The sequence below is a fragment of the Ahaetulla prasina genome, chromosome 2 (assembly GCF_028640845.1).
Source record: "Ahaetulla prasina isolate Xishuangbanna chromosome 2, ASM2864084v1, whole genome shotgun sequence".
NCBI lineage: Eukaryota > Metazoa > Chordata > Lepidosauria > Squamata > Colubridae > Ahaetulla > Ahaetulla prasina.
In genome coordinates, this window is record NC_080540.1 from 233,284,085 (window position 1) to 233,311,212 (window position 27,128).

The 27,128-nt window shown below is 38.0% G+C and overlaps 1 protein-coding gene across 1 annotated transcript in view; it reads right to left on the reverse strand.

Moving 5' to 3' along the window:
• Positions 1–501: 501 nt before the first annotated feature.
• Positions 502–27,128, reverse strand: part of LOC131193592 (guanine nucleotide-binding protein G(q) subunit alpha) — a 112,217-nt gene continuing 85,590 nt past the window's right edge. Inside the window, exons 4-7 of the mRNA XM_058173940.1 lie at positions 25,702–25,830; positions 23,687–23,816; positions 8,742–8,895; positions 502–6,978 (exon numbers count right to left, since the gene is read on the reverse strand). Coding sequence (XP_058029923.1) covers positions 6,788–6,978; positions 8,742–8,895; positions 23,687–23,816; positions 25,702–25,830 — 604 coding nt within the window. The 3' untranslated portion in view covers positions 502–6,787. The remainder of the gene's footprint in view (positions 6,979–8,741; positions 8,896–23,686; positions 23,817–25,701; positions 25,831–27,128) is intronic.

Here is a 27,128-nt window from a genome sequence, read left to right on the forward strand (position 1 = left end):
CATTCATTTAAATAAGTAGTTTCAATTTCAAAATCAAAAGCCAACAGCTGTGCAATAGAAATTCATGTTGTAAGTCTCCAGAAAGAAGGAAAAATCAAAGTTTTATATAGTTATATATTCTTTAGCAGAGACTTGTGCATGGCCCTTAAGTTTTTTTTGGTTAATATAAAGTGATACACATACTATGGACTTCCTATATGTATATGAAGGTGTATTAATATATCTTGATAATGAACTAGCCCATCTATATTAAAATGTTGAAGTTATACCATCCAATATGGGGGAGTGTGAGAACATATTACCCTTTTCAAATATATTCAGAATATATAGCTTTTTACAGATTAGCATGCCTGGTTAGGATACAGTACTGCACTTTGAAACAATAATGGGAATAAAAGTATTTATTCCTATAATTATAAAAGAGCATTTAAAGATAACAATGAGGCAAAAGTATTTTAAGAGATGCAAATGTAGAGGAAGAAAGATGCTGGAGTACAAAAGTATGGCCAAAATGCTGTAATTTTAACTAGTGCAGTCATTTGGGTATTATAATACATTAGCTGTTGCCAAAAAGGTTCAGTCTCAAATCATAGATGATACATGCATTTGAAGGATATTAAGAACAAGCGTAAGTAATAAAATACTGCTGAGTTAAAAGTACAAGAGTCCCATCTGGTCAACATGTAGGTCCTATAAGGCTAGCTTTCAAGATATTGTTATAAAGAAATCACTAACAAATTGAATTTTACAAGTATGTTGAAGGAAGGACACATGGCTGAATCCTTCTGCTACCTGGCACTTTCAAAATCTTGTTTTAATCTTTCTATTTAAGCTTACCAGCTCCTATTTCATTTCCAGATAACTTGTTCAAACATAAGTATTGTCTATAAAATTGTAGTAACTGCATTCAAGGTTTACTTTGAAGGAAATACAAGGAAAGTGACCCATTTGCAAGAATATAGGCATAATAAGAATTACAGGGATTATCCATGTTTTAAATGCCATTTAATCACAGTTCAAATGAATTCCCATATACTAGAATAAAATGGAAATGTACTGCTGATAAAGCATGCCTTGCAATGTGTAAATGAGTTATTGTGAATTATTCCTGGACAATTCAATTCAATAGAGATCAAAGCAGATGGTATATTTATTAACACTGTTATCTTTAAGTGAATAATGTCTCATTCACCTAAAAGGCCCAGAGAACAAACACAAAACTCCAGATTAGGGACTATAATGATGTGCAAATGAATGTCCAAATTAGAATAAGGCTATAGAACGAAAGTATACATTTAATATCAACTATGGTGTATGTATATGAGGTATGTAGGCTAAAAAGCTATTTACAAAAGCCAAGAATCTGCCTAAATAACAGGAATCAGCCATTTGCAATGTGTTCCAGAATTTGAGGTCAACAATATGAGGGGACTCCAAAGCCATGTTAATTATAAGATTCTATTTCCCCTAAAATAGGGTCTTAGGAAGAGGTACAAATAAAATGGTAGCAGTCACAGCCATTCCACATAAACAAGAAGTGGGATTCAATCATATGGTTATGGCCGTAACCTTGACTCTTTTGACCCCACCTGCAAAATGTGGATCTGGCTATGCTCATCACTTGTGAAATGAAGATACTGTTGCTGCAGGCATAAAGATTTTGTTCTGAAATAGAAAAAAGTTTCAAGAAGAGGAGCACATCTTTATACCTGGTGTACATTTTATTTTTGCTGTATGTTTTAACACTTATTAAAATTCTTTTAATCATTTAATCCGTCTTTTGCGATAACTCCAAAACAAACAGGAGAAGTCAACCTGTACGTCAAAAGTAATTTGACACTCACAACCAAAAGCTGTGAAAGCCCAGCTGTCTCTTTAATATGCAGACATTTCCCCCTATCATTTTTTTTTTTTTTGGCAAATCATGCAGTCATTCTTGACTGATACATCACATAAAAAGTCTGTTCCCTTTAAAACCTGGAAATCAGGAAAATAAAAATCCTGCCATGGTACAATTAAAACGAAACTGGTTCAGATAATTTTCACAATGGAAATACTTTTGAATAAAAAAGGAAAAGCTTCTTGTCCATTTATTCATCTTTTGTATGTCTGGACTGTATGTCTGGAATGAGGATGGCAGATTTCAAGAGGTTTAGAAAAAGAGTAGCCATGAATATCTCCTCTAAGATCATTTCTACGCATGGATATGATCCATCAGCTTTCTTAAGACAAGCCCCATTGAATTGAATGGGAAACACTGTTGCACAACTTCCACTAAATATAAAATACTGAGAACAAATTTCAGATAAGACTGAGATCCTAATCATCATTAAGACACAGCTTTCCAAGAAACTGATTTGCAGTATTACATTGTTTTGGCAAAGTTACAAATCTTCTTCTTAAGTTTACTTTGGATAACTTAGGAGGCACTAATATCTGGGCTCAAAATCTGTTAAGGCATATACCAAAACCAAACCTGTAACTATCCTCATCGTAATCTTCAGATAATAAATCTTAAATGGGATGAGGAATACCACTTTAAAAATCTGTGTTGCATTTTGATCTCTGGCATAAAGCAATGTATCAATGACAATTCAAAGTTGTCTCGGCAGTTAAAGTTCTCCTTCAAATTCCCACAAAAAAATGTAATTTACCTATACTACAGCTACATATGTCATGTTTAAATTTATGGAAATTATACAGAAAAATACAGAGGTTTGTAGGGGGTCAAGATGATGGCCTCAGCTAAGGTTGTCACTTCATAGTTTTTGATTCTCCCCTTTTCTGATACTTCCAAAATTCTTCCATGGATCCATAATAAAGAACAATTCCACATCCTGCAGCGTATTTAATCTCTTCTGTTCTTTCTTTCCTTCAACCCATTTAAAAAAATAGAAGAAAAAAATCCACTTAAAGTGGAAAGGTTTGTTTATTCCCTTTTAAAGAGAAGAGAGATTGTCATACACCAGGTATGGGTCTTAGTTACCACTTCCATTCAAGACAAAAATGTTTGGTAGGCCTGGAGTCTGAACTTTTCTGACCTCACACAATCACAAGCCCAGCACCTTTCTGCTCCTTCATGCTCAAGTGAAGTGAGGAAAAATTTCACCTGCTTTGTTTCATTAACATTAATGGATAGATTTCTTCCGACTGTCATGATTTTTTTTTTGCAGGCCCACAAAGAAGCCTGAAAAATGGCAGCTTCTTTAACAAATAGCAGGCACTGGGCTCCCTCTTACAAGAGGCTCAAAGCACTTTTTCTGAATTCTTTTCGTATATACTGCTCTCAAGTGCAGTTCTCACTGAAGATCTGGTGAATTGGCTTTGAGATCCTGAGCATCAGATACAGTCGCTTTCGCAAGGTCATTTGTGATGAAAAAGATGAGCCAAAGCTACTAGCTACTTTCTGGCCATTTCGGTATGCCATCACTTTTTCCTGGTCTCCACTCAGAACTGACAGGAAAGCTTTGTAAACTGAATGAGGGGTTTGCCATTTCAAATGCTACACGGAGATTCAGCTCCTACAATGGCAGTCTTCCTAGCTATTACAAGGATCCTGTAAAATTGGTAATGCCATTTATATATCTATATATCTATATATAATACCTCAAGTTCCATTCTTAAAAGCTCAATGGAAACAAGAAAGGTTGAATAAATAATAATTCCTTTGTATGATATTCTTCATTTGCATCAACATCAGTAGAAAAAAAAATCCCTAATCCTGTTAGAAAAAATTTATGTGTCATTTTTCTCTTACAGTGCCAATTTTACCATTAATTTTGACATTCCAACATAAAATATTTATAAAGGTATCTGCTGCAACACTGTCACATTTTTTTAAAAATTACATTTTTTCAAATGTTAGTTTGAAATAAAATTTGAAATATGACTTAAGTGAGGAAGTGACAGCTGAGCCATTGGGGTTTTTTGGGGGGGGGGGAGGATAACAGATGGTAGCTGTTGCAAAAATGAATTCCTATGAACTCCCTGGTAGCATGAAGCAATTGTCTGTTTAAAATTCTCATTGGATGTTGGAAATACAAATACAAAAAAAAAAATCCCACCAAAAAACCTCAAATGGAATACATGTTGAAATATGCACCCTATATTTAAAAAAGCTTCCAACCCAAAGCGATTTTTCATGATCACCTTCTTGCACCTTGTTCCTATTATCCCTTCTTGTGAATAGCTTCAACATATGCTCCCATTACCTTATCAAAGCAGACAAACTTAACTAATTGCAGAGTTGCCAGCTCAATGGCTCGATAGCTGATCAGTGCCTTCAATATTAAGTGGCTGCTTAAAAGAATCTTCACTGTGGTAAAAACAACCCCCCCCCTCCACATTTTTACTGTGAAAAGACTGGAGATGCAAACTAACCTTTCCATTTGCCAAAGAACAATGTAGTCCGACAAGAAAGAGCTTAAATTCCTCTGTGTGTATGCAAGTGCACGTGAGTGTCCATTCCAATTTTAACTCAGGGCAGTGCAAATGATTTTATACTGCATGATGCTAGTACCACTCTGAACTATAATAACTGTTTGTAGATTAAAAATTAAAAAAAAAACACCTCCTAGTCAGAAATAAACTGACAAAATGTACATTCTTCTCTGTTAAAAAAGTAAATAAAATAACATTATTTAAATTGTGAATTATCTGTAAGACATACATTACAGTTACATAGATACATATCAATACAGCACATTTAATCTGCCCAAAATGATTACAAAGCCAGTATGGATGCTGTGAGATACATATACATATACGTATACATATCTCACAATGATTATAGCATTCATAATTGCACTAGGCCTACTATTTTAAAATTACAAGATTTCATGATTAGGGAACAAAAGCAATCCAAGTTTTCATCAATTCTAATAGAAAGAATTAAGGATCAATGAAATCTTATTAGTAATATGGTGTAGATTATCCATGAAGCCTTATTTTAAGAATGTTATACTGGGAACCTGGCCCTTATGCCAGTAATACTAAAGCTTGGTAGATTGCTCCTACATTTGAGGTTTAGTCATAATTTATCGCATTCATTGTCTCCTCTGTTGCCCCAAAGTATAATGCAGATAATTTATTTTAAACCTAGAATTGCAAAAATTACCTTTTAGAAAAATTAGTTGAATTTCGTATCTGACTTTTCTACCTCATGTACAATTTTCCAAACTGACAATTTTTATTTACAGAGTCGTTTTACACAAAACTTTAAAAATCTTATTTCAGTCCAAAATAAAGAGAGAGAGAGGGAGGGAGGGAGAAAAGAGGAGAGAGGCAGAGTGAGAATATCCACCAAAACAGGCGTAGTGGTTCCCACCCCTTTCTATTATTAAAACTGATATATTTACTCAAAAACCATCCTTCTGAATCCACTGGACTTGTTCTCAAACAATTATATATAGGTTTAACCTTCCATTTTGTCATTTCACACACAAATACAACTTTATATGTACATTCTCTCTCTCTTTATCTCTCTCTCTTTTAGCTATTTTGTTTTTTTCCATTAAAAGTGCCTTAATAAAGAAGGAAAATAACAACAGTGTCCAATCTTATAGCACTTTAGATACAGTATTAAAACTGTTTTTCAATTAGGCCATATGCATATGTATGTAGCACCATTTTTTTTACTCATAATGTTATGGGGGGAAGCTTGGCATTGAGAAATGGAATGCTTTTCAGTACAAAGAGGAAACGAAAAAAGCTAACATCTCATTGCTTTAATATTTGGCAGTTGTCTGGAAGAGATTCCCAATCAGTTAATTTGGTATCTTAAATCATCATCTTATATTTTGTAACCACTATGTTTATAAGTTTATAAGAAAAGAACCAAATCTGGCCAATAGTTTCTGAACAATTTTTAAAAATCTGAAATTGGGATGAGAAATCTAGATCGTCTGCTTAATTTAAAAACTAATCAAAACAGAGTTTTCAGGGTATAATATCTCCATGGTATATATTTGGCATCTGTGATTAAGAAGCAAAAATAGGGGGAAGAGGGAGGGTCCCCCCCAAAAAAAATTGGTTTTAGAAGAGAGTAAATGGCAAATTCAGATCAAAAAGCTAATCTGCTTCAAAAATGCCCTTTCTCAGTAATTTGTTGCTCTGTTCTATGTAGTTTGTTGATTTTTCTATGGTACTGTTATGGATAAAAATCTACAACACTGCTATTAATACTCCCAATGAACAACATTCCTACAGTGCAAAGTTGATACTGAAAGGTAGGTATACTTTACATCTGCCAAAAATTAAATAAAATCAGAACATCAATAGATCTGATTCCTCATAAAAGTAGTTTTCGATGGCTTAAATTCTAGTGGCAGGTTCCCCCCCCCACCAACCTAAGAAGGACACCTGAAAATTAGATTTGTGGGGATAGGTATTGTACCTGAAAAAAATAAATCAAGACAAACACAGGCAGAGACAAGAGGAGGGAGAGCCCAACTTGATTTTGCTTCAGTCACAACAACAACAACAAAAATCAACCCAAACCCCTATCGTTTTGTGAGTGCACAACTGAAAATTTAGAACACATTAAGTCACAAAATTTTGACTTAAAAAAAGAGGAAATGAGCTGTGAATGTAGTTCAGCATCTTTTGTTTCTTTTCCTCTGTAAAGTTTAAATAAAATTGTAATATTTAACTACAAACTCTGCAAATATTAACAGAGTCCAGGCCAGCAATAAATTAGTATTACGCAGATCATTTTCACAGATAATACAGTCCCTCTTGAATATCTTCAATTGCCCGAAGTGGGTGGATAGAGATCTAAGAGGCACAGTTAGACCAAGTTGTACTCCTTCAGGTTTAACTGTAAGATAGTGTCCTTGACAGCAGCAAAGACGAAGCGGATATTCTCTGTGTCTGTGGCACACGTGAAATGGGAGTAGATAATTTTTTCACTTTCAGGATTCAGGTCAACAAACATCTTCAAGATAAATTCTCTTGCTGCCTGTGCATCTCGCTGAGGTCCTGTTACACCAGAAAAGAAGTAGATGGAATTTTATCTTTAGAAAAATACAGGTAGCCCCTGACTTACAACTATTGGTTTTTGAGACCATTCAAAGTCACGATGGTACTTAAAAAAAGTGACTTATGTCCATTTTTCAACTTATGACATTGTAGCCTCCCCATGGTCATGTGATCAAAATTTGACTGCTTGGCAATCGGCATGAATTTAAGACAGTTGCATTGACCCTGGGGGTGTTGGTCATGTGATCACCTTTTGCAACATTCTGACAAGCAAAGTCAATGGGGAAGCCAGGTTCACTTAATGGCTGCAATGATTCACTTAACAATTGTGGCAAGAATGGTTATAAAATGAGGCAAATCTCACTTTATAACTGTCTTGCTTAGTAACAGAATTTTTGGGCTCAATGTGTTCATGTATCAAAGACTTACCTCTCAATGGCTATTATTACACTGTGGTGATATCTAAACAAGCAATGAGGACTGAATATTGAAGGATAGAAGAAAAGTTGTGTATACATCCCAACATCTTAATCAACAATCATGGTAACTTGGAGAACTGACATCTAATCTTTTAAACTAAAGATGGTTAGAAACAAGCCAAAGGCAAGAATTTCACAGTACATTAGGATGGGAGCTACTGTACTACTATACTTTAAACCAGCTGTTTCAAACTCAGGGCCCGGGGGCTGGATCCGGCCTGCGGGGTGCTTAGATCTGGCCCCCAGGGCTGCCCTTAAAACAGTGAAGGACTGGCCCGCAGTGCCTCTGCCAGCAAAAACGGCAGAGGGTTGCAGGAGGCTGTCGCAGCTGAAAACAGAGTTCAGGAGCCCATTTTCGCTGGCAGAGTGCTTGGGCCACCACAGGCACCCCCAACATGTGTGATGTCGAGCTGGCCACTCCCACCCTGGCCATGCCCCCTGTGGTCAAACACAACCCTGATGTGGCCCTCAGTGAAATCAAGTTTGATACCTGCTTTAAACAAATAGAAAAGGCATAGAGGATGAAATGATTGAGAACGAAGATAGGGCCTCATTTTAAAATAAGATTAGAGTGACTATCACTGGGAAATGGAAGTGTACACCAGGCAATATAACTTATTGGGAAAGAAACATGTCAGCTTTCAAGGGTGGAGGGGAAAGTGAAGGGGGAAAAAACCCTTCTCTTTGCTTCAATTATTCAGCAGGTGCATTCTCTCTCTCTCTCTACTTCTCAATAAGTAGAGGGACAATGCATAGAAAGTATAATTATCAATTTAACAAACCACATCCTTTTAGTAAGATATGCAAGTCTCCTTGCGTTGCATGTGAATTTGACTTATCCTATTCTATTCATCCCATGAGATTAGGAAAAATGACATATACGGTAACCTCCATTGCTCTAATTATGTAGACATGCACAACCAGATATTTTAATAAACAAAACATCCTCCAGTCATATGGATAGAATTTCCACCACTTCAAATCTTTAAGACACAAACCATGGTATGTTCAAGGCCTCTTTTTCTAGTTAAGAAATAACAGCCGACAATCTGAACATGTAGTTAAGATTGCACCATTTAATTAGAAATTTGGGAATGGTGGCTGCAATATGAGTCCTTCGGGAGAAGGGCGGTATAAAAATTAAAATATTATTATTATTATTATTAATATGACAGAACTATGGAAGGCAAGCTTGTTCTCACCTATCAACTGTATAATGTTGTCTTATTGCTGTTACACTATTTGCACACAATGTTTTATGAAAAAACAACAACACAAACTTACCATCATACTCCGGGAAATAGTCAACTAGATGTGAATACATTATTTTTTCCTCTAAAAGGTCTTTCTTATTTAAGAATAGAATGACTGAAGAATTCTGGAACCAGGGATATGTGATAATTGTCCTAAATAGTGCTTTGCTTTCCTCCATTCGATTCTGGAAGAATAAAAAATAGTCAAGTAACATTAACATACCTATAGTGATAGTTTCAAAGGCACAATCTGTTCATATGGTTTTTTCTTGGATAGATGCACAAATCATATAATTAATAGATATTGGCATATGCATAGACACAAATATATGAATGGATGAATCTGGAGTTCTGTTTAAATTCCAAAGCTCAACTCATCTAATCAATTAGAAAATAACTGGAGGTTCTTTCATATTCCCCTCTAGCACATGGGATTCACTTTCAGTTTCTTGTTTAGCATTAATCATAGGCTGAAGTGATTTTGAAATAAGTTTACTCCGGAATATTTTTTTTCCCCTCAAGATGAAACTTCCAGGAAGAAATGGTGAACTGAATATAGCTCTGCCAAAAATTGATGACTCCAGCAAAATGAAGACCCAGTTAAGAAGATCCGGTCTTCATATGTCCTCTTCAAACAAGGAAAGGACCTGGGATCACCCATAGATGCTCCATATAAGTTGCTCCTCACAAAGAGGCCACAAGGTAACTATCTGATGGGTTTTAGAGCTCTGGGAGACCAGGGAATAGTCACCTTACTCAAACCACAGTCAGGATATTTGAAAGGACACAGGACTTCCTTTTTAAATAACTTTTGGAAATTGTTTTTTAACTGCTTCTCAGCTATTAAAAATCTTTTTCCTTCAAACCTTAGCAAAATAATTTTTAAATAAAATTTTAGAATTAATTATAAGAATCCTTCCCACAAGAGAATGCTTTTGTTTTGAATTCTCTTTAAAAAACATGACAGGATGAAACTTTGAAGGGGGACATTAGAGGGAACCAGAAGGAATTAAAGATTACAATTAAAGGAGAGGAAAACTTAAATGTGATTTACAGTACTAAGGTGGAATGAAGCGTAACATTGGACATATTGAAGGATATTTTTGAACAACTGACCCAAAAGTTAATTTTAAGGCCATCTATGCTGGGCGTGAAAGATATGGTCCATACATGAAGGTTCAATTAAATGGATTTATTGCTACTCATACCTAGACAGAGGAATATTCTCAACTAATGGTTAGCACCTGGCAGGGGTTAGATAAAGGTCAACAGAATTCAATGGGATTTGATTTAGTTTACTTATGGCTATGTAGATTCTAGACTGATCCCACTTTTAACTTTGCCTCCAATGTTTGCCATTCCTTCCTCTACAGTCTACAACTACAGATAGATAGTGTTTAAAATATATTAAGGGATGTATAAATAAAAAAACAAAACAAGATTGACACAGACCTGAAATTATGAGATTTTAAGGATTTGTTTGTAGGTAAGCGATGGGATAAGAAAAGAAGAAATCACCCCAATACATATTAAGTGCCCCATGGAGGATGTTCTATTTTTGACTGAAGCCTATGGCTCCTACTTTGCTTCTTTTAGTTTGTAAACAAAGATTATAAACATTGTATCATTGCAGTCAGGAATTATTGTAGTTAGACAGCTGTAGGTTTTATTATATAATTTGGCTATAATTTAATCAGTAAATCTGATTGGTAAATTTGTATTTTTCAAAGATACCAAACCATTTCAATTGTATTGTTTTTACACAGAAAGGCTCTAATAGCATAAATGGAAGAATCAAAATTAGTAAATGGTTTTTAAAAGAATAAAGATGTGCGCACATATACACATAAATATATTTTGCACTTTAGTCTGTTCCTTAGTCTTTGCTTCTAGAAAGGCCTTTTAATATGCTATCTGTTTTTTCTCTTGATCAGGATTACCCATTTAATTAGTAATACGAAGAACAGAAGCAATTCTTTGTATACAAGACTGTTCTTTAGTTCTCTGCTTTCATAAATTTTGGATAGAAGTTGCTTTGATGCTATGCCCTGTTCATTTCTTCAGACACAGCAGCTTTTGTGAACATATGCTCTGCTGGTCTAGATACTTGCACACATACAGTACCTCCTAAAGAGAGTTATCCAAAATTCTTGGATTCCAAATGCACATTTTTAAATACTCTGTGCCTTCTCTATACATTACTAAGTTTTCATCTTTACAAAATAAAACAGTAGGTATGGGGCTTATGAATAATGGACAGCTTATCTGCAAATATCAGTACTTGGTTTAGAATACTTTATTATACTTTGGAATTTCCCAAATTAAGATATTTAATCTTTAGTGATCAGCAAATTATAACCCCTATGTTTTTCAGTTTAACCTATCCTAATTGTATATTTTTTGAGACAGTTTCTATACTCATTAGTTTGCTTTAGTTGACTTGAGGTATCCTCAGTAGCAGTTTCATGTAGGTAACAACTTATTTAATTGTTAACAGGAATACTGAAATTCCATTAGCTAGATTAAGCAAAATATGTTTAAGTGTATTCTAAGGCATGATAGAAACTGGGCCACGCAAACATCCATGGGATGCAGGCAGCATGAGAAACCATGGCCCTCTGGTCCATGGAAAAACCTTTTGTCCACAGAACCAGTTCCTGGTGCCCAAAAGGTTGGGGCCCGCTGTTCTAAGGCAGGGGTCACCAACCTTTTGGACCTCAGGGACCACTAAATTATAATTTTAAATCCCACGGACCACTAATATGATCTGCCTAAAGACCAGCTGGGTAGGCGTGGCTAGGTGGTCATGTGATTGGGTGGGCGTGGCCAACTCAATGTCACTCACGTCAAGTGGCCACTCATGTCAAGTGGCCACCTCAATGTTCCATGCCTTGCCAGCCTCTACTCACCCCTCCCTCCCAGCCCGAGCTCCTTAGGGCCCCAACAGGAAGCAGTTGTTGGAGCTAAGCAGCCACCATGAGAAAGAGTTGGCAAAACAGCTGCTCAGTTCAAATTGGAACTGACCAAGAAGGAGGCTCAGCAGAAGCACCTCACTGAGGACTACAAGCATAGGCTTTCCAAGCAGAGGGAAGAAGAAGGCCAGTTCCAGGCCATGATGCAGTCCCACTGGGATAAGGTCCTCCAGCTCTTTGCCACCAGCGGCACTTTCCTCCAGCCTTCGCCCAAAGCCCTGACCAGGAGGCCAAAGCAGACCCCAAGTCAGAATTTCTCCCCCCCTCTGACCCATAGAAAAAGACCCCGAAGGGGGAGACTCTCTGCAGCAACACAAACGTTTATTGCACATATCTGTCCCAGGGACTGTAGTTTGAGGACTCCTGATTTAGTGCAATATAAAAAATGCAAATAATTTTTCTGCGGACCACTGAAGTTTTCTCGCGGACCACCAGTGGTCCATGGACCACCAGTTGGTGACTAAGGCATACATCAAGTACTCAAAACTTCTGGAACATTGTAGCAGTTCATGTATGGAAAATTTGTTCAGAGTTGAATCAATACTTTACTACTACTTTAATGGCAAGCCAGGTTTAATCCTTGTGATCCTAACACTTGCAGCTTTTTTGATAATGATTAGAAAACTCTGCTGTAGAAGCATTTTGGGATTCATTAACCAACAATTTTGATAAAATATGGCATCTAGGATTAAGTAGTGCACACGTGTAATGCAGTTAATGGAAAGGTCATAGAAAATTAGCTATTTATTATTATGATCACTAGAAAAGCTTTTATAGCAAGATTGGTGTTAAGGAAGGCTAACGTTATATTTTAGTAAAAATCAGCCTTCAGACAGCTAGTGAATAGATCTCTGATTGTAAATAAATAAAGCTTAAGTAAGGCCAAGAATAGTTCAAAGTGAACTGACTTTTTGTACAGTTGACTAATCAATAATCTGACAACCAAATGTAGGCAGGATTGGATGCTCATTCTTTGTCTTTATTGTGGTATATTCGATTGCTTAACTATGTGCCATCAAATCATTGTTGACTCTTATTCTGCACATTAAAATAGCTATAATTAAATACATGTATTTTGAGGTTTCAAAGTTATAACTTTATTTTACCAATTTTTTATCATCAATAAACATTTTGATTATAACACTAGCTCTTTATCAATTATCATAATGCATGGAAGACTATTTGATTTAATTTTTTTTTAGTGAAATAAGGTTTAAATAGGATCTTGGACATTTAAATAATTTTCAAACCCTATTTATTGGCATTGTTCACAAAAAAAAATAAGTACATCTACTGTGTAATAATCCTGTTTCCAAAGATTTTGTTCTTCTTAAAGAAGATCACAATACGCAAACTGTTATATTTTATTTTTGACCCTTTAAAAATATTAGGAAGATTTATGGGTGTCTTGTTTGAATGTTGAAATGTTTTGTGGATTTCTCTGGAACATTTGTCTTCGTATTGGGAGTTAAGTGCATATCTTTATGTTTGGGAGCCCGTCAAAATGTCTGATGATGTCTACCATATGGCAGATACTGCCTCATTGAGTAGGTCACAAAATATTCCAATTCCTTTTTATTTGAAATACTATTCAAGGCACATTGCTTGTAACTCTACCCTGAGAGCTGAAAATGCAAGGTCTGTACACTGCCCTGAGTCCTTCGGGAGAAGGGCAGTCTATAAATAAAAATATTCTATTCTATTCTATTCTAAAAGTCAAAAAGCACAGTGAAAAAAGAAGGAACTAAAATTAAATGTAAAGGAGACTACACTAATGACAATAGGTGGAACAAACAGCTTTATAATAGAAAATGAAGACATCAAAATGGTGGCTAGCTTCTTCATTTTAGTATATTAACACTGGTAAAGAACAAGTGGTCAAGAAATATGCTACAGACTGGCCCTTGATAGACCAGCCATGAAAGTCTTGAAAAATGTATTCAAATACCATGATGTGTCTATATCTACCAAAATCAGAATCATACAAGCCATGGTATACTCTGTGACACTCTATGGCAGGGGTCTCCAACCATGGTCCCTTTAAGACTTGTGAAGTTCAACTCCCAGAGTCCCTCAGCCAGCAAAGCTGATTAATACAGGAGAAGCTGGCTGATTAATACAGGAGAAGCCAATTTCTCAGATAACTGGGTCCACATCCATTCAGGGTCTTAAAACGCCAATATACATCTTGACTTGCATCCAAAAGCCAACAGGTAGCCAATGAAGCTCCAGAAGTATCAAGGACACCTGAAGATATTGAGATACTCCACTCAATATCCAGGCTTCCAGGTTCTGCAACCATTATGGCTTCTAGATTTTTGTCAAGGGAAATCCCATGTAAAGGACATTACATGTAAAGGACATTACATATAAAGAGCCAAGATGGCGCAGTGGTTAGAGTGCAGTACTGCAGGCTACTTCAGCTGACTGCTAGCTGCAGTTCAGCAGTTCAAATCTCACCGGCTCAAGGTTGACTCAGCCTTCCATCCTTCTGAGGTGGGTAAAATGAGGACCCAGATTGTTGGGGACAATATGCTGACTCTGTAAACCGCTTAGAGAGGGCTGTAAAAACACTATGAAGCGGTATATAAGTCTAAGTGCTATTGCTATTACAGGAATCAAAATGGGTGTGACTATGGCATGAATGACTGCGTGCATTCTGATCCAGAAAGGTTACAATAGGTGCAAAAGATGTAGCTGTGTAAAAGCCCTCCTATCAACAATTGCCAGCTATTCCTTGAGCAGGAACCTGAATTTAATAGAATTCCTAAATTGCAGATCACCTCTGAGTGAGGAAATATAAACTCATTTAGAATCAAAAACTGAATTTCCCTGGAATAAACCCAAAGTCATTTTGTCTTGGAGAAATTCAGTTGAAGATTCTTCCTACCCATCCAAATCAACACTTGTACCATTATCATCTGTTTATCTTTTATCTTCTCTAGGGACAAGATGTATAACTGTGTATCACACACATATTATGATACTAAACCATCTCTCAGAAGTTTCATTTAGATATTACAGACGAGCAAAGAGAGGAGAGTTCCTTGAGTTATTCCATCAAATGAAATCTCCACAAGTTCTTCAAAATGGAGGAAAAGCACTGCAAAAACAGCACTCTCTCTTCAATCCCTTGAAGACAAACCAAAAGGGTAACGTAGCCAATGGAATTGAAAGCCACCAAAAGGTTAAGGAAGACCACAGGGATTGCACTGGCCTGATCATGATCTCTCACTACCATGACTGATGTAGTTTCCGTAATGTTTACTCAGTGCCAAGGATATGAATTAATTGCTTCTTCTAGGATCCTCTACATCTTGTGGGATGAACAGAACTGAATATGACTGTCTCAAAATCACTCAGTGAACTACATAGAGACTTAATCATCTCTGGTGAAAGTCTCATGCTAAAGCAGGGGTCTCCAACCTTGGCAACTTTAAGCCTGGCGGACTTCAATTCCCAGAATTCTGAGAGTTGAAGTCCACCAAGCTGAAAGTTGCCAAGGTTGGAGACCCCCGTGCTAGAGTATGCTAGCATTCTACTTGATTTCCATGTGAAAAAGGCAAATTATTTTATATTAAGTCTTTGTCATACCATGCATCTACATTTGCCTTCAGAACCAAATCAAGGCTCTGCCTTAATGGCAGCATTCTATAGATAATTCTGAGTTAAATTACAAAGGAAGAGATTAAAATAGGTAAAAAGAAAAGGAACGGAAGAACAAGTAAATAATTTTACAATTAGCCATTTTATCTAAAGGCTTATAGAACCCTCTAGTGTTCACACAGTATATAAATTAAATATATCCAAGCTGACTTGCAATTTAATGATAAGCAGAAGAACTTACGGTATAACCGCATCTGTAGAATACTAAAAATTCATGTAAAATAAAATAAAATTGGTTTAGAGAAGAGATATACAGATAAAAATGTGTTACGAATTAATAGATCTGTATTTCCTATGGTTTTTTTCCAGCTTTGCTTTGAGATTGTTGCTTTAAGTGGAAAATTAAAAATGGAAACATTTCCCAAATATTTGTTTTAAGTAATAATTTATATGATGATTCATGTCTTATATTTGCCAATATTTTTTCATGCTGATGCGCATATTAAAATTAAGCATAATACGCATGAAATCCCACTCATCTTTCTTTTGCAGATCAGAATATTTCTTGATATGGTCAATTTAAAGTAATCCAATGCAAAATACTGTAATTGCTTTTTAAATATATTTTTCTATTTTGGATAAAGCTATAAAGAAAACAGCTTCCAAAAAACTACAGGAATGCATCCCAGTCCCATATGGAGAGTACCGTATATACTCGAGTATAAGCCGATCCGAATATAAGCCGAGGCACCTAATTTTACCACAAAAACTGGGAAAAACTATTGACTCGAGTATAAGCCGAGGGTGGGAAATGAGGCAGCTACTGGTCAATGTAAAAAATAAAGATAGAGCCAAGTAAAATAACATGAATATTTATTTGAACGAAAAACAATAAAAGTGCAAAAGGGGGAAGGAGGATTCCCAGCTTTAGAAAATTTAGAACTACGCCGCCTTTGGTATGACCTGAGCATAGCTCATAAAATTATCTGCTACAATGTACTTCCTATCAATGACTACTTCAGCTTCAACCACAACAATACACGAGAACACAATAGATTCAAACTTAAAGTGAACCTCCAATCTAGATTGCAGAAAATGTGACTTCAGTAACAGAGTTGTTAATGCCTGAATGTGCTACCTGACTCTGTGGTCTCTTCCCAAAATCCCCAAAGCCTTAACCAAAGACTATCTAGTATTGACCTCACCCCATTCCTAAGAGGTCTGTAAGGCGTGCATAAGAGCACCAGCGTGCCTACCGTCCCTGTCCTAATGTTCCCTTTAGTTGTATTCCTTTATGTATTCAATTCATGCTTATATTTATATAATTATTTAATATGTATTTGACAAAATAAATGAATGAATGAATGAATGAATAGAATAGAATAGAATAGAATTTTTATTGGCTAAGTGTGATTGGACACACAAGGAATGAATGAATGAATGAATGAGTGAGTGAGTTACTTCAACAACATTGTCTCACAGAAATTGACAATACAACTGCAAGCATGAAAATGAGTCCTCCTTTAGCTTCCAAGGGACCAGGGTGCCTCTGAAGGTCAGTGCTCTAAGCACTAAGAACCCAGCACAAATCTAAGCCTGTATGCACACCAATAGTGAAAATACCCTGCACAGTGTCTCTTGGCAGAGAAGGTTAATTTTCATAGACGTTGGGGTGGCTTTTTTTTTTTTTTGGCAGGGCAATAAGGGTCTCTAATATCATTAAACCCAAGTGTGAGGAAAAGACAGCAGCTAAAATGTTAAGGCCAGTTGTGTGACCTTCTCCAATACAGTTGGCCTGGCTGTTTGCCAAAACTTAAAACACCCTCCCATCCCCTCCTGCTAAAGCTTCTTTCTTAAAACAATTGTGGTCTTTGCCTTCATTGTGCCAATCGACTTTAGAAGTCTGTGTGTGTGTGTGTGTGTGTGTGTGTGTGTGAGAGAGAGAGAGAGAGAGAGAGAGGGAGGAGGAGTGCAAAGGGGAAGGAGGATTCCCAGCTCTAAACAAAGGGGAAATCCCGGAATGCCAGCGAAAGGCGGTGCTCACGCCTCCTCCCTTGCTCAAAAGCCCCAACATGATATTGGAATTGGATGCCATTATATACCTGCTGAGGGATAATTTGAATAACTTGAAAGATATAAAAGCTCTAAACATATTTGTTTAAAAATCTAAAATCTATACTTAAAATAAATGAATATAAAGTAATAAAGTTCTTTAAAGTTGTAATTCACTTTGCTGCTGAAAAAGAAAAGAAGCTTAACACCTTAAATGGTATTTATTAACTGAAATATCATCAAATCAAATATATAATGAGGTATATTATAATGACCTTTGTTTTCAGAAAGAAGCATGATGGAAGTTTTTCAATAAAGGGGGAAATATAGAAAAAACTTAGTGTCATGCTCATATATCATCTTTACAGATGTTGTTAACACTATACTATGGCAGCATATGATGGTACAATGTTTCAATCAATTTCAGGATGAAAAACTCATCAATGAGGAGGAGGAGTATAATTTATTAACCTTGTATGATATCAGTTTCTCAAGGACTCTAGAAGGACCCGAGGAAGAAATCTCTGCCCCCTCCCCACTTTCCCTTTCCAACCCAGCCTTCCAAGGGGACCTTTGGGGGAGAAATCTCTGCCCCCTCCCCACTTTCCCTTTCCAAGGCAGCCTTCCAAGAGGACCTCTCGAAAAGAGCGAAAGCTTTCTCCTGGCCGTTTTACCACCACCACACCCTCCACGCCGGCCATCCTAGGCTGGGTTAGAAACAAGGAGGGGGAAGTTCAAGGACCACATCGATGGCACGAGCTCAGATTGCCGGCTGGGGATGATGGGCGCTGCAGTGCGATCTCGGAGAGACTAGGGGAAGAAAGAATGACTGTTTCACACCCTAGGATTGGGGAAAACATTGACCCCCTTAGTTGCGGGAGAAGGTTGCGCTCAAAGCGGTCGCCCATCCATCAATCCATCCTTCCTTCCTTACTTCCATCCATCCATCCATCCTTTTTTTCCCAGCGAGCGTGCGTGTGTGTGACATGCAAGCAAGACGCCTCACGGGCGTGTGTGTGTGTTTGTGGTGGGGTCTCGCCCCAGCCACCCACCCACTCGCCTCCCTTTCCTCTTCGAGCGTGGGCTGTTCCCGCCTGGCCTCCGTCCTCCGATCTCCTGCGCTGGGAGCGAGCGAGCCAGCGAACGGCTTCGGGCACCGCGGACTTGGGCAAGGAGGAGGGTGGGAGGGAAGCGGAGCTGCCGGCTGTGGGGGGGGTTGAGGGGCGTGCAAGAGGAGTGAGCGTGGAAAGGCCTTTTTGTGTGTGTGCGCGCCTGTGTGCCCTAGGGAGGGAAGCGGAGCTGCCGGCTGTGTGGGGGTTGAGGCGGCAAGAGGAGCGCCTCCTCTTCCTCCACGCCGCTCCTCTTGCACGCCTCAACCCCACCATCCCCACCCTCTCCGCGTGAAGGTCACCTCCTCTTCCAGGCGGCGGCGGCGGCGGCTCGGCTCAGCGGAGCGCCACAGCCGGCAGCCCGCTTCCTCCCACCGTCCCAGTCCAGCCGAACGGTGAAAGCGACATGCCGAGCGCCGCCCGCCACCGCTCGCTGGATTGGGACCGCTTGGCGGTCCGCGCGCGGGCGGGGAGCCGCCAGCCTTCTCGGCCGACGCCACCGCTCGGGAAACCTCCTCCTCAGCCGAGAAGGCTGGCGGCTCCCGCCCGCCGCGACCTGTTGCCGGTCCCAATCCAGCCGAACGGTGAAAGCGAGCGCGCCGCATGTCGCCACCGCTCGCTGACTGGGACCAGTGGGAGGGAAGCGGAGCTGCCGGCTGTGGCGCCCGCCGAGCCGGAGCCGCCGCCGCCGCCGCCTGGAAGAGGGAGGAGGTGACCTTCACGCTGGAGAGGGTGGGGATGGTGGGGTTGAGGGGCGGCAAGAGGAGCGAGCGTGGAGGAAGAGGAGGAGGCGCGCCTCTTGCACGCCTCAACCCCCACACAGCCGGCAGCTCCGCCTCCCTAGGGCACACAGGCGCACACACACGCACACACACACAAAAGGCCTTTCCACGCCACCTCTTGCACGCCTCAACCCCCACAGCCGGCAGCTCCGCTTCCTCCCACCTTCCTCCTGCCAAAGTCCGCGGTGCCCGGTTGCCGCTGGCTCGCCGCCGCCTCCCAGCGCAGGAGATCGGAGGACGGAGGCCAGGGCGAACGGGAACACTGCACCACCAGGGCTTCCCCGCCAATGCACAGCCCGCCAAGTTTGCGCCGTCCGCCCACCAGACACGGGAATGGGGCCGGCCTGGGGCGACAAATCCATGAGACCTCGGCGGGCCCGCCTCCCGCCCCTCCCATGGAGTCCGCTCGTACCCCCTCCTGTGCGGGGTTCCCGAAGACGTAGACTCGAGTATAAGCCGAGGGGACGTTTTTCAGCACAAAAAACGTGCTGAAAAACTCGGCTTATACTCGAGTATATACGGTAAATGTTTTTTAAAAAAACATTTACACTTACATAAAGAAAAAAACTTGAAGTATATATTCACTTAATAAAAATAGGGATTTGTATACTATGTATTGTAATGTCTACAATATAACAAATTTCTGAGCTAGAAAGTAAAGTAGATAAGAAAGTCCTCAAAGAGTCACACATTTCCTGATGTACTTTATTAAAGAGTTTGAGGTTTAAAGTTTATCGGCAATAAATTATTCTATAATCCTTACTAAATATAATGCAGACACAGATACAAAAAATTGGCATTACCTAATTTGAGATGCAGTTATTCCCAAGCAATGAGGAACATATTTTTGGAGTTTTGGATGTCAAACAGGGCAAGCTATTATATACAAAAAATATGGGCAGCAAATCCTATATGCACTTGGACTGATGATGTTAGCTAGTTGGATAATGAAAAGCCTGCAACCAATAATCATGCTCAGAAAGCAATGAGAACTCCACAATTCAACCAGGAGCTACATGCATTCTATTATATTGGAAGTACATATTTTTATTGCTACCATTATCTTAATAGCCTATTTAATTAGGACATTATGCAGGCAAAGTATGTTCCCCATCATTGAACACTGAGTAGTTTCCAGGCAATAGAAAATTTCCATTTGATCGTGGCAGGTAAGAAAAGGTAGAGTGGGAAGAAGAGTATGTGGCTGATTAGAAGTTGAACTGCCAGTCAGTATAGCTCTCACATCCTTTCTCTAACGTCTATGTTCTCCCAAATCTAAAGAGGCAGATTCACCATTCCTAATATAAAAGAATTTTAAAATCTTCCTATGAAGACCCAATCAATCTAAAATAGCAGTTCCAAGTAATGTCAATCAAATATGCTTTCTGTGTCATTAAAAATGGTACAGAAATCAGATAGCGATAAGGAAAACTGTTGCTAGTTGTTCATCTTCTTAAAACGTAACCAAAAGAACAATCAAAGCAGTACATCAGAGCTTTGTTTAATCATGCATCAATTAAAGGACTAAAACATAAAAATGCAAAACAGGATTATGCTGTATCATAGGCTCATCTTAATGACGCCAAGGGATAAGTGAGATGCCGGAGTTCTCTTTCAGAATAGGTTGAGATATTCTGTTAAAGTTATTAACACAAAAGTGACCTCTGACATTATAAAAATAAAATGCTCCCAACGGATTGTGTTCTACTCAAGCATAAAATCAAGCATAAAGCAGCTGTTCTATTTAAACAAAAGAGGACTGTCCAAAGATTGTTTTAATTCATAATATGCAGTACAAAGTTCCTTTACTAAATAGTACCGTTGCACTTTTTACCCTTCCAGAGTTGTATTTTCCTTTTTTTTTTAAATTTCCTATCTTTTTCCTGCAAGTGCAGGATCTGCTTTTTTTCAGATCAACTGAGTGTTGATCCATTAATTGTGACAGGAATTAATGACCAGCTTGTCACTCTAATCTAAAAGAGAATGGCCCAAAGTCATCCATCCAGCTTTCATGCCTAAGGCAGCACTAGAATTCACAAACTCCTGATTTCTACCCTGGTGCCTCAATTCTACTTCTATAAATATCTCATTCCAATATATTTGCATTTTAAATGACATTTTGGGATAAGCTGTGTCAATAGAAAAAATTCAGAATGAAGAAAGGAAAGAAACTGATGAGAAATGTAAACACTAGGGCTCTGAAGTGCTCCAGATCTGAGAAGTGCTTTGAAATAGGTAACAGTATCAAACCAAGAATTTAAAGCAATTGCTATTATTTGCAGGATATTGCAGTTGTAGTGACAGCCTCCCTGCAGAAACTATGCAATCCTGGAGAACAAAATTCTGCTTTAATGATAGGTGTACATTCAGATTATAGCCTATTTAGAAGCATCTCTTCAAAACTAAATCCAAAATTTTCACTCCCTTAATGTTATGCCTGAATTAGGTGTCCAAATGATTTCATTCCCAGGTTCTGAAAAACATTTTCATAAATAGAAGCTAGTCTTCTTCCAAATTACTGAATTTGAACATGTAAGCCATCTTTAATCTGCCTAGCAAGGGAAGTTAACAAACTTCCAACTTGGAATTTTATGCATGTTACGGTTTACTTTTAATGGTATTAATAATAAAGTCTACAAAATTATTCAGGCTTGAAGGATCAGTAGAGGCATATTTTATCAGTAGAGGCTGTGAAGAGAATGAATGAAGAATATGAGACCTTTCACCTTTTCAATTAGCACTTGCCAAAGCAAAGGGCAGATCACATGGAAAATGGTCCGTGAACTGTAGGTTCTTCCATATAGAAGCATTAAAGTGCCATTATTCCATGAAGGAGATCGCAGAAAAGTACTATGTTAATTTAGAAAAGTACTCACACTGCACATACTAAGTGGGAGGGGGACAAGAGGGTAGGGTGGGGTTGGGAGCACCTCCTTCACTGCCAGTTACTATTTGTAGAGCCATTGCCCAATGCTGCCCCACCCCTGCTCTTCTCTGGGATTGCTGGAGAAGCGAGAAGAGAGGAATAAGGTCTTCTGCTATCAGTTCTGTTATCAGTTTGTGGGATCAAGAACTGAAGGGAAACGAGCCAATTTTCCTCTCTCTCCTCATCCCTTATTTTGTCACTCAAGGCAGGAGGAGAGAGAGAGAGAGAGAGAGAGAGAGAGAGAGAGAGAGAATGATCAATTGAGAATACAGTGCTTATGAGGAACATTGAAATGGAGAAGAGAGCTGAGGGTTCCACTAGACCTAAGAACATGAAGGGATCTTTAAGTATAGATCAGGGGTAGTCAACCTTTTTATACCTACCGCCCACTTTTGTATCTCTGTTAGTAGTAAATTTTCTAACCGCCCATCGGTTCCACAGTAAAGGTGATTTATAAAGTAGGGAAGTAATTTTACTTTATAAAATTTATAAAGCAGAGTTACAGCAAGTTAAAGCATATAATAATAATTACTTACCATTTAATTTCACTTACGTAACGTGAACTAAACTTACGCGTGGGCGATACAAATAGTATATTTTCAGAAATTTAAATTGTCATGGGGAATTTTATGAAAACCTAATGAAAATGTTTTTAAATAATGTTATGAAATTTTTTTTAAAAGTCAATTAAATTAAAAAAAAGAAAAGTGCTTCAGTATCAAACAAAACCCCTACCGCCCACCATGAAAGCTGGAACACCCACTAGTGGGCGGTAGGGACCAGGTTGACTACCACCGGTATAGATCATATAATAGATATTGATTAATTTGGGGTTATTTGGCTTAGAGCTTAACTCGTTGAAAACTGTCAACATAATTTTGTTTATAATTGATTAGTTACCGTGGAGATAAAAACATCAATTAACATTAATTTATATTTATTCTCTATACTGACTAGAGGAGTTATAAATAAGCCTTATGAGTTACAAATAAAAATGTAATTTTGGAGTTTCCAGTTTTAGAGAAAGTGGAATTTCCAGTTTTAGAGAATAAGAAATATTGGTTAATGTCCAAAAAGATTAAAGAGGGCCTCTGGTGGCTCAGACTGCTAAGACAGTCTGTTATTAATACAGCTGCTTGCAATTACTGCAGGTTCAAATCCCACCAGGCCCAAGGTTGACTCAGCCTTCCATCCTTTTTATAAGGTAGGTAAAATGAGAACCCAGATTGTTGGGGGCAATAAGTTGACTTTGTATATAATATACAAATGGATGAATACTATTGCTTAACATAGTGTAAGCCGCCCTGAGTCTTCGGAGAAGGGCGGGATATAAATGCAAATAAAAAAAAAAGCAGAACCATGTGGACCAATGTCTCTGAGCACAGTATTTCAAAACCAGGATGAAATCACAGAAAAAATAATTCCTGATCAGTCATAGAATACTATCACGAAATTATATGATTTTTGGTGAAAGCAATTATTGCCTTAATTAGAAGCATATTTCTCAAGGGCATTTGATAATGGCCTACCTCATTGTCTGACTCCACAAGTACTTGATCATATTCGCTAAGAGCTACTAGAAACATAATGGAGGTGACATTTTCAAAACAGTGTATCCATTTTCTTCGTTCCGATCGCTGTCCCCCCACATCCACCATTCTGGAATAGGAGCAAAATTCATAGAATTCAAAACAATGTACAAATTCTAAAATGTTAGTGATGTTTTCATTATTATATTATTTATATGCTAGGTCTCAAGGATCATGACCATAGAGTGAATACATTCTACAATTCAGCATTCTGCAAAGGTTTACATTGACAGCAGGCATACATTCTGGTGATGCAGTGATTAGAATGCAGTATTGCAGGCTAACTCTGCCTACTGCCAGGAGTTCGATCCTGACCAGCTCAAGATTGACTCAGCCTCCCATCCTTCCAAGGTTAGTAAAATGAGGACCCAGATTGTTGGGGCAATATGCTGATGTTGTAAACCATTCAGAGACTGTTGTAAAACACTATGGAGTTGTATATTAGACTACTGTTCTGCTTTGAAGGAACATCCAGATAAATGAGATATGTAACGGTATAGAAACCAACCCAGCAACAACTTAATATTCCTGAACAGGATTCAGCACCATCATTCTAGAACAAATTTATTGCATAGAGGTATAGATACTAGTAACAGTCTGCTCCCAATTATACTGATATCAAATCAGAATCAGCCTTTCTCTTGAAAATATAAGCCAGTTAAGTCTTAGAATGGCTTAAATCAATGGTAACGGAACAAATTAGGGGCACTAATAATCAGAGTGGTATGACCAGTGTTCCTGAATTTTACCATCAAATATTAAACTGCCACAAGCCTACCCTTGTGAGGCATTTATACACTGTAACTTGGAGTAAATATAGACGGGCTATTTCTCAAATCCATTTAATGTTTTTCCTCCTGGACTGTGGATTTCATAACATTCCTTATCCCCAGAGACTTTGCATTTATGGCTCTAGGAAGGTTGAAATTTTTGTTTTCCTTATATGATTCCCTGAGAGGTGCTTTGCTCTTCCAAATTATTTCCAAATTTAAGGGACATATAGACTAATAAAGCCAAATAACATATTTATTAACAAAAGTACTCTCTTTTATTTTGCTTCAGGGACTACAGTTAATGAAAATCAAAATAAAAAACTTCAAAAAAGGTTCTTTAGAATATACATTTGTAGAGAACATGCACCATTTGTCAAACTCTGTATTTCAACAAATCTACAAATGAACAGAAGTTGATATAGCCGCTACCATTATACAAGTTAAACACACCTTTAAAAATGAGTGTAATTATTAAAATTGAAACAGGGAGGTTTTTTTGTTCAATATGGGCAAGAGTCCAATCTTTTCCAGAGTAAATGTAATAGTAATAATCTTTTATGTATAGTGACAGAATAATGAAAAAGGGGCATTCTTATAAAGACATTTGTATTATTTTTCCAATTTATGTTCTTTACACAAGATGAATCAGAATTAGTTGTTATGATATTTATAAGAATTGGTGGATTCGAACTACAAATATATAAAATACCATTTGTCTGCAATTTATAAAGTAAATTCATATCTTAACAACTCTCAAAAGTATGTTGTTTATGACTTAACACAATACTCTGTTTTGCATTCTCCATTTTTGATTAATGGAAAATATTGATTTAAACCAGAGGTCTCCAACCTTGGCAACTTTAAGACTTGTGGATTTCAATTCCCACAGTTCTTCAGCCAGCAAAGCTGGCTAAGGAACTCTGGGAGTTGAAGTCCACAAGTCTTAAAGTTGCCAAGATTGGAGACCCCTGGTTTAAACAATGAGCATCTCAGAGGTTGAATTGTTTTGCTTAAATTGCTATTACTACGCCAAAAGAAGAAAGGGAGTGGGAGAAAAGAATACATTTCCAAATAGCATTTTCTATTGGTACAATTACTTAAATATATATTTTATGCTCCTGGTAGGAAAACCCTCTCCCCCTCTGAAGTAGCACTTTAAAGATAAAAAAACCTTTTATCTACCTGAAAATAACACTTTGTAAGTCAAATGGGTATTCAATGATTCCTGTAGTTGGAACTCGAACTCTAAGAACATCTTGTTGAGTGGGTAGATATCCAGGGCCTGCTATGCGATCCAAATCGTTAAGGTAACTATAGATAGAAGAGAAACATCAGGAATGAAAGATAATGCCCCACTGACAGAAGGAATTATAGAAAGATAAAAAAGCAAGAGTTTGGATAGGGCACACTTGGAAAAATCTATTGAACACAGAATTTTATAGCAGAATAAAAAAAAAAGTCTGTATAGATTTTGTAACTTTTACATTGTTACTAGAATTTTTCATGATCTCCAGAATGTTCAAAGTATCAAGGCTGACAATTTAAAATGTGTTAACTTGTCCTGGCAGTCTTGTTGTACAAATTACGTTTCAATGCAAAAGAGATGTGGATTGGTAAGATTCAAAATCAAATGCATGTGAAGTGAATTGGATCAAAGTGCTGAATTCAATATAGAATAATTGTTCGCTACAGAGTGAGGTTCTGCTTTAAACACTAAAGGTTTTTTTGTTCTTTTTCTATAAATGTACATCTAGCAGTGGCATTAACAAATAAGTTTAGTTATTGTTAAAACAGGTTCATTGATATAACATTGTAATTTAAGTTAATTATGATTCTTGAGATAGTTCACCATCAATTGGCTCAATGCAAATGTAGTAGGACAAATGATCACATAATTGTAATTAAGTAATATGAATTTCTCCCCAATTTCCATGGTATTCTATATACAGTGTCATTTCATTTTCACTGGCATTTTAAGGAATTATGATCTTATTTTACCTGCCTCTTGGCAGATCACTTACTTAACAAAACAACAACATTTGGAATAGCATCTCAGCTATTCTATTCTGTTATTTTTTCCATTTGAAAAGGAGACCACTTGATCCTAAGCAGCTTGCCAGATCTTTATAGCCAAGGGCCTCTGGTGGCTCAGCAGACTAAGTCTGTCTGTTATTAACACAGCTGCTTGCAATTACTGCAAGTTCAAGTCCCACCAGGCCCAAGGTTGACTCAGCCTTCCATCCTTTATAAGGAAGGTAAAATGAGGACCCAGATTGTTGGGGGCAATAAAGTTGACTTTGTATATAATATATAAATGGATGAAGACTATGTGTAAGCCGCCCTGAGTCTTCGGAGACGAGCGGGATATAAATTCAAATTAAAAAAAAAAGATGAGCTCTCTGCTTTTCTACAGTATCCAAATCAGGGATGAAATTCAGCTGGTTCTATCCGGCTCAAGTGAACAGGTAGCGCTGGTGACAGGAGGCTCCGCCCACCTGCCCAGATGTCATTACGTCTCGTTTTTGATCCTCTGCGCATTCGCAGAAGACTCTGTGCATGCATGGAGGAGGCCTGCGCAAGCTCACATTTGCGAACCAGTAGCGAAGGTA